Consider the following 10,274-nt stretch of genomic DNA (forward strand, 5'->3'; position numbering starts at 1 on the left):
CCAAACTCGGTCCTGGAGGGCCGGTGTCCTGCAGAGTTTAGCTCCAACTTGCCTCAACACACCTGCCGAGTATGCCTAGTAAGAGCTTGATTAGCTGGTTCAGGTGTGCCTAATTGGGGTTGGATCTAAACTCTGCAGGACATCGGCCCTCCAGGACCGAGTTTGGGCACCCCTGCTTTACAGTCCTGCCAAGAACACTTTTACAAACACAAATCAGACTTATAATAATAAGTTGTGTTTAATTGTGCTCTTTTGAAATGTTTTTTTTTTCTCCAGTCGTTTATTTTTAGACTTCAGCTGTGTAAATTGTTGCTTGAGGAAAATGTTTACCTGTTTAATGTTGGGAAACGGGAGTTGTGTTTTATAAAATATGAATGATGAATTACAATCATTTTGATTAAATATTTTTTCTAAATGGGAAGCAAGTTTGTTTTTGTATGTATTACTTTCTTATGTGTGGTAGGACTGAGATATCAGAAGGTATCAGCAGAGACAAAGACAGAGCTATGAAAACAGTCCTTTTAAGAGGATATGTAACATTACATTTAACTACATTTTAAACCTAGATTAAGGCATTTTCAAATGTTTTTTGATAATTAATTTCCTTTCACCCAAAGTCTTTCTAAAATACCATTGAAGTTGAATTTAAAAATATATACATATTAATTTGTTACATTTAATATATTTTATACCAAAATTAAGCCATTTTTTATTTATTTGTCAGTTTCAAAAGAATGTTTTTTTTATTTTTATAAAATAATTATTGATTTCCTTTTTGATTACCAGTAGGTCAGTTAAAGAAAGTGAGGTTTGTGTTTGGAAAGGATAAAGGTAAAGTGGGAAGTCCAATGGACTGTTGTTTATTCCTCTGTTTATTTAATGTATTTTCACTCACTCTGGATAATATATTGTGGGAAATGTGTCCATTTCTGAATTACAAATGTAGGTCTTAGACACTTGCTCAGTACGTTGCAGTAAGGTGTCTAATAAACACTTTATCATTTTAATGTACATTGCAAGAACCATAAATTAAAATCTCCTTCAACAGTGTTTTGGCACAAACTTTAATTTAAATGCAAGTACCAGGAGTGTTAGATGGTGTTATTATATTGTTCTTTTATTATCTGTACGCTTCATTGATATTCATTTTTATTTACTAAATGTTTTGAAAACAACCCAATAGCTGGGTCAAAACAACCCAATAGCTGGGTTTGTCCCTTTTTAACCCAGCGCTGGGTTATATTTAACCCAGCATTTTTTAGAGTGTACAGTTAAAGTGAGCATTTTCCAATACAACAGCAGAATATAATAAGATTTTGCTCAAAAAAATTGGTGACCTGCCATTCTTACCTCAAGCAACTTTTACTTGATCTAAGCCATAAAAAAATACTTTTGTAGGTAAAACCTAATTTGTCAGGTTGAATTACAGCACTGGCTTGCTTTTCTAACCAATCTGAACCATTATTATTAAGTATACTGGGAGTGCCACTTAAAAATAGAATCCCTTATCAATTTAAAATGTCATTTTTTAATCATTTAAAATATATGTTACATTTGTCAAGTGATTTAAATGTTTAATGTTTAAATGTTTTTGTTATTGAATAATTGATTTTCTTTATTTTTTTAAGTTGCACCCCAAGGCTTTTAGAAATTTAAGACGAATTTTGAAAAATATACATATTAATTTATTGTTACATTTAACTACATTTATACCAAATGTCAATTTCAAACATGATTTCAATGTTTTTTTTTTATTGATTTCCTTTTTTTTAAGGTGCATACCTTGTCTTTTGTAAATGCAATTTAAAATTAATTTAAAAAAATATGCATATTAATTCATTGTTACTTTTAACTGCATTTTATACCAGAATTAAGCCATTTTTAGTTTATTAGTCCATTTCGAACGTGACTTCAGTGTTTATTTATTTTATTATTTTTTTATGAAATAATAATCATTTTTTAAGGTGCATCTCTAGTCTTTTGTAAATGCAGTTTGAATTTAATTTAATATATATAGTGGGTAGTGGGATATACATATTGTTACATTTACCTACATTTTAATTAAGCCATTAAATTGCATCCACCAAGTCTTTTTAAAGTGCAATTTAAGTTACATTTAACTACATTTTAAACCAAAATTAAGCTTATTTGTATTTATTTTCTTTACATGTATTTTTTTTCTTACATGCATGTTTTTCTTGGCCAAACAATTATAGAAAACGATCACTAATTTTGAGAATCCATCAAATGAGGATGAATGGTCCAAATCTGTGGCATGGGTTTGGGCTCAGAGAGAGAGAGAGAGAGAGGGGATAGTGAACAGGGTTGTGATGACAGCAGCTGATCCCGTCTGAATCCTCTTGGCTCGCATCCTGTCGGTGCCCGCTGTACCCACGCTGGCAGCAGAGCAGGCTGGTGGCTACGGGCAACTCCTGCCAACTCACGGCCTATTGAGAGGCAGTCTGACGGACACAAATGCGAACGACAGTCTTGCTGCATCAACAGCAATCGACGCCCAACCCATTTCTGCTGCTGTGGACGGAATTAAACCATAAATACCCCCCAGGTCCCCTCCACTCGCCCAGCACACCCTCACCTCCACGCACACTCCTTACACACACACACACTCATACACACACACGCTGAGAGAGAGTGGAGGGGTGAGAACTGCTGAAGGTGAAGGACGAGAGAAACAGGTAAAGATGCATTCAGCCTTCATCTGAACTCTTACTTTTCACATGTGTGCTGGCAGAAGAAAGAAACTAAATATCATTGTCATAGAAATCTATTTTAAGATTAATTGGAGACCTAATGTAGTGAAGTTGAAATAGAGAAATTGCTATAAAAGAGAAAGAAAGTCATTTTTAGAGAGATTTTTCCTTGACCAAGACTAAACTATTTGATCCAAACTTTTATTGCTAAAACAAGAAAGTTTACAAAATGTTTTTTTCTTCATTGTCATGACAAGATCTATTGTTTTAGAGTTTAAAGCCTTTAACAAACCACTTTTATTTTCTTTCTTTTTTTTCTGCATTACACTAAATGCATCTTTCTTGAAAAGAAAAGCCACTTGTTTTGATATTGTCTGTTTTGTTTTTTGTTTTGTCCGTCCTACCGAAAACATTTTTACAAACACAATACATATGTTACAATAATGAGCACAATAAGCCGAGTTTAATTGTGTCCCTTTTGAATGTTTTTCAGTCAGTGTTTTGTTTTGTGTTGTTCTTTGTTTTGCTTTGTTTTGCTTTGCTTTGCTTTGCTTTGTTTTGTTTTGTTTTGTTTTGTTTTGTTTTGTTTTGTTTTGTTTTGTTTTGTTTTGTTTTGTTTTGTTTTGTTTTGTTTTGTTTTGTTTTGTTTTGTTTTGTTTTGTTTTGTTTTGTTTTGTTTTGTTTTGTTTTGTTTTGTTTTGTTTTGTTTTGTTTTGTTTTGTTTTGTTTTGTTTTGTGGCCATCCTATCAAAAACATTTTTGAAAAACGCAATATATATGCGATGATGAGCATAATAAACTATTTTTAATTGTGTCCCTTCGGAAGTTTTTTTAGTCATTGCTTTTTGTTTTGTTTTGTTTTTCCCGTATACTACCAAGAACATTTTTTACACACACAATATATATGATGTTACAATAATGAACATTATAAGCTTGTTTAAATGCTGTTCAGTCATTGAAATAATGTTTATTTTTATACTTCAGTTGTATGAATTGCTGCTTAAGGAATATGTTTATCTGTTTAATTTTGGGGAAAGGCAAGTTGTGTTTTGTAAAAAAAAAAAAAAATGCATATCAGTTATATGCATATATTATGTAATATAGTATTGCATAATTATGCATCTTTCTTTAAAATAAATGCCTCTTTTTTAATATTTTGTTATCTAACGCAATAACATTCATGTATTTATAAGCGTCCAAATGTGTTTTGTGGCCATTCACTTTAGATTAAATCTCCTATTTTCTTTTGGTTTACCATTTAATTGAAGTTATTTACTCTTCTCATGTTTTTAGCACTCACGCAGCAATGGCTGGTGTGTGACCCTATTCAGAATCGCTTTTTCTCATCTCTGATGTGTGTTTGTGTGTTTGACAGGTGGAGAGATGTCAGATCAGCAGGGAGTACCAGATCAGCAAGTCGCTGGGAAGAGCCAAGGAGGAGCAGGAGCGGTTTACAAGGTCCAAAGGCACTCATTTATACAGTTATTTTACACAGTCAAAAAGCCCAGAGGAAACACTTTTATAGCTCATGAGACTGAATTAATTTTTTTTAGTGTTTCAAGTATCAACTACAACTTGCGTTAAAAGACACAACGAGCCAATAGCTGACACACGGTAAGAGTACTGAGCTATAGATGAATGTGGAGAATAAATGTCATTTGAATTTGAACAAATTTGATGAGAAATATTTGAGTTCAAGGAATAGTTTAGCAAAAAATTTAAAAGTTGCTGAAAACTTACTCACCCTCAGGCCATCCAAGATGTTTCTTCATCAGAACAGATTTGGAGAAATGTAGCATTCCATCACTTGCTCACCAATGGATGCTCTGCAGTGAATGGGTGCCGTCAGAATGAGAGTCCAAACAGCTGATAAAAACATCACAATAATCCACATCACTCAATTAACATCTTGTGAAGTGAAAAGCTGCGTGTTTGTAAGAAACAAATCCATCATTGTGATGTTTTTCATTTCAAACCATTGTAAAAATATGAGTCCTCTATTCGTAATTATACTTTCTCCAGTGAAAAAGTCATCTGGTCTGAATCAGGAGAGAAATCTGCTCATATCAAGCACTGTTATTATGGATTATGGACATGTATTTGTCTTATAAACAGAGTTTTCCTCTTCACATGATGTTAATAGACTGGAGTGGTGAGGATTACTTGTGGATTATTGTGACGTTGGTTGTATTGTGTACTTGTGGATTACAGTTTTTCATCAACTGTTTGGACTCTCATTCTGACGGCACCCATTCACTGCAGAGCATCCATTGGTGAGCAAGTGATGGAATGCTACATTTCTCCAAATCTGTTCTGATGAAGAAACAAACTCATCTACATCTTGGATGGCCTGAGGGTGAATACATTTTCAATTAATCGTGAACTACTCCTTTTATACTGAGACTCTGATATTGACAGGTTTGAGACATTGTTGAAATCTCTTCTTACTTAATAGAGGAGACACATGTGAGGTTACTTCTTGAGGAGAAAATTCTGAACAGCAAATATCTCCATTTGTTCTTCATTTAATGTCATTGCTGTCTAGGGGAAACAAGAGCAGAATGAAGTTCTTCATTAAAATGAATGTGGCAATCTACATGAATGATTTTACAAATGACTTGCACAGAAATTCTGCTCGTCTTTCATGGATGAAACCCAAACAGTTTACGACTTAAAATATGTTGAATCATCTTAACAGGCCTCACTGTTTGAATTCGAGAACTTCCGTGGAAAAAAGGTCGAGCTGTCAGCAGAATGCAAGGACTTGATTGAGAAGAACTTGGAAAAAGTTGGATCAATCATAGTTGAGTCTTGCCCGTGAGTACATGCTCTCTACTGTCAAACCACATTATCTACAACCACAAAAGGAGCAATGAAGAATGTTCAGACTGTTCTTGAAAGCAAAAGTTTGAATATATGCAAATTAGATTTAGGAGAAAGGAGAAGGAGAATAGGAGAAGGTTTTCAGTAAGTTTTGTACACAAATGATAGCATATGACTTCAAAAAATTATAACATACAACTCAATGGACTACTTACTGTATATCAGTGTTTCTCAACTAGACCTTTCTTAAAATTGCTAATAATATAATATAATATAATTATTAATACTATATTAAAACAATCTAACTGAAAAAAATGCAAAAATACAATAAAGATGTAAAGATTAAATTATATATTTTTTCCCCTCTATAATATTTGTTTAGAACATCCAGTTCTTAAAACCTCTGCAAGCACAAAATAAATTGTGATTTATTAATCTACCTATACAGTTTATAAAACATAAATTAGAGCCAGTTTCTGAATGTAATGTAATTTAGATATAGTTCTGTTAATGTTATATTATATTTTTAATATTTTATTTGTTTATCTCAGTGTTATTATCCGGAATTAACAATACAACTTACTTGAAATAAAATAAACATTAACTGAAACAAAATTAAATATTGAAAAAATAATTAAACCTTTTCGTTAACTTTATTTCATTTCAGCTAGTTGGCAAGTAAAAAAATGATCATTTTCATTTACTAAGTACTAAAATAACTAAGTTAACTAAATAAACTAACTAAATAAACTAAAACTTAATAAAAGATATAAAAAAAACAAATAAAAACAGCAAAATTGAATATAAAAATATACATATAAAATATACCTCAAAATGCTAACAAAACTACTAGTATATACATGAAACTAAAATAACACTGGTTTACCTTCATGTCATGTGACTAATAAACAACACCAGAGACCCGTCAACATGCAAATGTATTGTTGAAATATTAACTTAAAATCACATTTAGCCTAGTGAAAAATAAATATACATTTATTAAAATAAAATATATATTTTTTTAAATATACATTTATTTTTGCTAAGTATACTACAAATACATTTACATATTTATGTACTTAATAAAAATCTCCTGCAGTTGTACTTTTCGTATACTGAACTGGAATACTACTTAAAGTCTGCTAACTTGGAACGACTCATTTTGTGCTGAATGCACTTTAATTGTGCAGAAGTAGTGCTGAAGTTCAACTAAATATATATGAAAGAATATTTTCTTTGTGCTAAAGTGCAACTATTGCAAGTATACTTTAGGTAGACTTTAAATATCTTGCATTTAAAGACCAATAATATTCAAAGCCCATACAATCCTTATCAATAGAGACATTAAAACACGTTTTATGCTTAATATTAAGAAATGTGCATTGTGAACAAGTAGCACTCCAAATAAAGTTTAATTAGAATTTTTTAAGTTAGTAAGTCTCGAGCAATATGTCAGTAAATATGTTAATAGATTTGAACTACTGTATACTTAGTAAGAAATAAATGTATTTAAAATATATTTCTTTTTTACTAGGGTACGTTCAAAGGGGTTCAGATGACAAAAAAATGTTTGTAAATTCCCTGCTTTAATCAAAAGGAATCATCCATTAATCCATCCTGATCTTAATGATCTTGTTCTAGATGGGTCGCCTTTGAGCAGAAGGGCTTTCTGGGAGAGCAGTTTGTTTTGGAGAAGGGAGAATATCCTCGCTGGTCCTCCTGGACCAACAGCCAGAGCAGCTACTGCCTCCTGTCCATGAGACCTCTGAGAGTGGTGAGAGTTCACCCCTCACACCTGCTTAAAGATCTGCTCTTCTGTCACGGCCCATTGAGTCTAGTGTTTACGCTCCATTACTAGGACAGCGCCGACCACAAACTACATCTGTTCGAGAACTGCAGCTTTGCCGGGAGAAAGATGGAAATCGTGGATGATGACATTCCCAGCTTGTGGGTTCACGGCTTCCAGGACCATGTGGCCAGTGCCAAAGCTGTCAACGGAACGTGAGTTTGAGATCGCTTTCATGCTGCTGTTGTCCAAAGACCATTAACTCACGAACCTTGATTTTTCAAGATGGTCTTGGTCTTTGTTTCAGTCCATACACTCTACAAAATGCTGGGTTAAATTCAACCCAGTGCTGGGTAAAATAGGGACAAACCCAGCAATTGGGTTGTTTTGACCCAGTGGTTGGGTTGTTTTGAACCCAACCGCTGGGTCAAAACAACCCAATAGCTGGGTTTGTCCCTTTTTTAACCCAGTGCTGGGTTATATTTAACCCAGCACTTTTTAGAGTGTATGCATTTACGCTTTACATTTTATCTTTTTTTTTTTCCCCTCTGAAAAACAAACCCATGACTTTGCTGTTCTTGGCACCATGCTCTACTGGTTTAACTCACATTAAAACTATAACCACTAACAAAATACTTAAAATAACATAAACATTAACTTAAATAAAACAGAATATACAGTACATAGAACAAAAATGTATTATGTATTTTATTTCAGCTATTTTCCAAGGCAACATTTCTCATTTGTGTTTAGTTTAGATTGAAGTAAAATAACCAAAAGTAAAATCTAAAACTTTAATTAAAAAAATAACTGTATAGACATATTTTAAATAAAAAAGTGAAAATGACAAAAATATCAAATTTAGTAAACCTTTAACTAAAATAAAATATAATATAAAATAAAAGAATTTCAATTCTTTATATTCTATAAGAATATAGAATATAAAATGGAAGAAAATATGTGACCCTGGAGCACAAAAGCAGTCTTAAGTCGCTGGGGTATATTTGTAGCAATAGCCAAAAATACATTGTATGGGTCAAAATTATCAATTTTTCTTTTATGCCAAAAATCATTAGGATATTAAGTAAAGATCATGTTCCATGAAGATATTTTGCAAATTTCCTACCGTAAATATATCAACTTCATTTTTGAGTAGTAATATGCATTGCTAAGAACTTAATTTGGACAACTTTAAAGGTGATTTTCTTGATATTTAGATTTTTTTGCACCCTCAGATTCCAGATTTTCAAATAGTTGTATCTCGGCCAGATATTGTCGTATCCTAACAAACCATACATCAATGGAAAGATTATTTATTTAGCTTTCAGATGATGTATAAATCTCAATTTAAAAAAATTGACCCTTATGACTGGTTTTGTGGTCCAGGGTCACATATATGAAAAGAAAATATAGCAATAAAATATAATTAAAAATATTAACAAAACATAATGAGTAAGTATACATTTAATAAAGGTAACATCAATAATAACAAATAAAGGACGATTTAAAATTTTTTTTAAAAAAAGAGCATTAGAAAAAGTGTCAATCCAAAACAAACTCAAATCTGACTCCATTTTGGTGTTTTTTTTTTCTTGTTAAATATTCTTTTTTACATGACAAAAGTAAATTGGATTGGATTCGAATGCTGTTTCATGTTGACTTTTAGTATGGAAAGTAAACCTACAAAGCAATCAGTTTCTATCATCTTCATGTTTATTTTTTTTTCTTGTTAAATAGTTTGTTTCACGTGACAAAAGTAAACTGGACTGCAATGCCATTTCATGCTGACTTTTAATACAGCAAGTAAATCTACAAACAATTAGTGTCTTCCATTTTCATTTTTATTCATGTAGAGATATCTTAAATTCATTTCTTATTTAAAAGTTCATCAATTTTAAACACACTCTTAAAAACAAAGGTTATTTTATTGTCGTTTTGGTTCCATGAAGAACCTTTCACATCCATGGAATCTTTCCATTGCACAAAAGGTTCTTTATAATGGACAAAAGTTCTTTAGCTTACAAAAAAAAGTTCTTCACACTAAGAAAAACAATGCTTCTTTTAAGAACTGATCACTGAAATGTTCTTTGGGGAGCCAAAAAATGGTTCTTTATTGACATTGATGCATCCATGAAGAACCTTTAAGATCCATGGAACCTTTCCATTGCACAAAACATTCTTTAAAGATTCTTCAGACTTAGAAACAAAAGTGGTTCTTTTAAGAAAGGTTCTTTGGGGAACCAGAAATGGTGCCTCTATGGCATCGCTGCGGAACCTTTATTTTTAAGAGTGTAGATATCCTAAAAAATGTATTTAATGTTTTCTGACATTGTTTCCGCACTCCAATCTCTTTCCTCAGGTGGGTGGGCTACATGTACCCTGGCTACCGTGGGTATCAGTTCGTGTTTGAACATGGCGAATACAAACACTGGAACGACTGGGGAGCCACAGAACCACAGCTGCAGTCCATCCGGCGTGTGCGTGACATGCAGTGGCACAAACGGGGCTGCTTCACCGTCCCCGTCCCCGACCCCGACCCGGCTCCCTCTGCCCTGCACCTGCTCAGAGGAGCATGAAGAAAGCTCGAAAGCAAAAGTGACTGCCTTGCCTCTTGTGTGTCTATCATTGGAAATAAAGGCCTCGGCCCCATGCTTTGATCTCTGACCTTTGGCTCGTGTCTCATTTGATTTCTGTTAGACTGATACAATGCTGAAAATAACACAAGTTTGAAGATGAAAATGCTGCACTAATCTGATACAGTAAAAAAAAAATACAGTAAAATCAGTGATAATGTTAAATATTATTACAATTCAAAAGAACTGTTTTCTATTTGAATATTTATTCCTGTGATGCGCAGCTGAATTTTCAGCATCATTACTCCACACTGTAAAAAATGACCGTGAATTTAACAGTAAAAGACTGTAAAAATGCTACAGTAAAAACCTGTTAAATGG

At 32.7% G+C, this 10,274-nt stretch overlaps 1 protein-coding gene across 1 annotated transcript; it reads left to right on the forward strand.

Moving 5' to 3' along the window:
* The first annotated feature begins 2,556 nt into the window (after window positions 1-2,556).
* On the forward strand, window positions 2,557-9,984 carry LOC107704047 (beta-crystallin B3-like). The gene is made up of 6 exons (XM_016506887.1): window positions 2,557-2,696; window positions 4,087-4,169; window positions 5,410-5,528; window positions 7,176-7,308; window positions 7,393-7,535; window positions 9,680-9,984. The coding sequence occupies exons 2-6, from the start codon at window positions 4,095-4,097 to the stop codon at window positions 9,894-9,896; spliced, it is 687 nt and encodes a 228-aa protein (XP_016362373.1). The 5' UTR covers window positions 2,557-2,696; window positions 4,087-4,094; the 3' UTR covers window positions 9,897-9,984.
* Window positions 9,985-10,274: the final 290 nt, after the last annotated feature.

Source organism: Sinocyclocheilus anshuiensis, unplaced genomic scaffold (assembly GCF_001515605.1).
Source record: "Sinocyclocheilus anshuiensis isolate Anshui unplaced genomic scaffold, SAMN03320099.WGS_v1.1 scaffold117, whole genome shotgun sequence".
In the NCBI taxonomy this organism is placed as follows: domain Eukaryota; kingdom Metazoa; phylum Chordata; class Actinopteri; order Cypriniformes; family Cyprinidae; genus Sinocyclocheilus; species Sinocyclocheilus anshuiensis.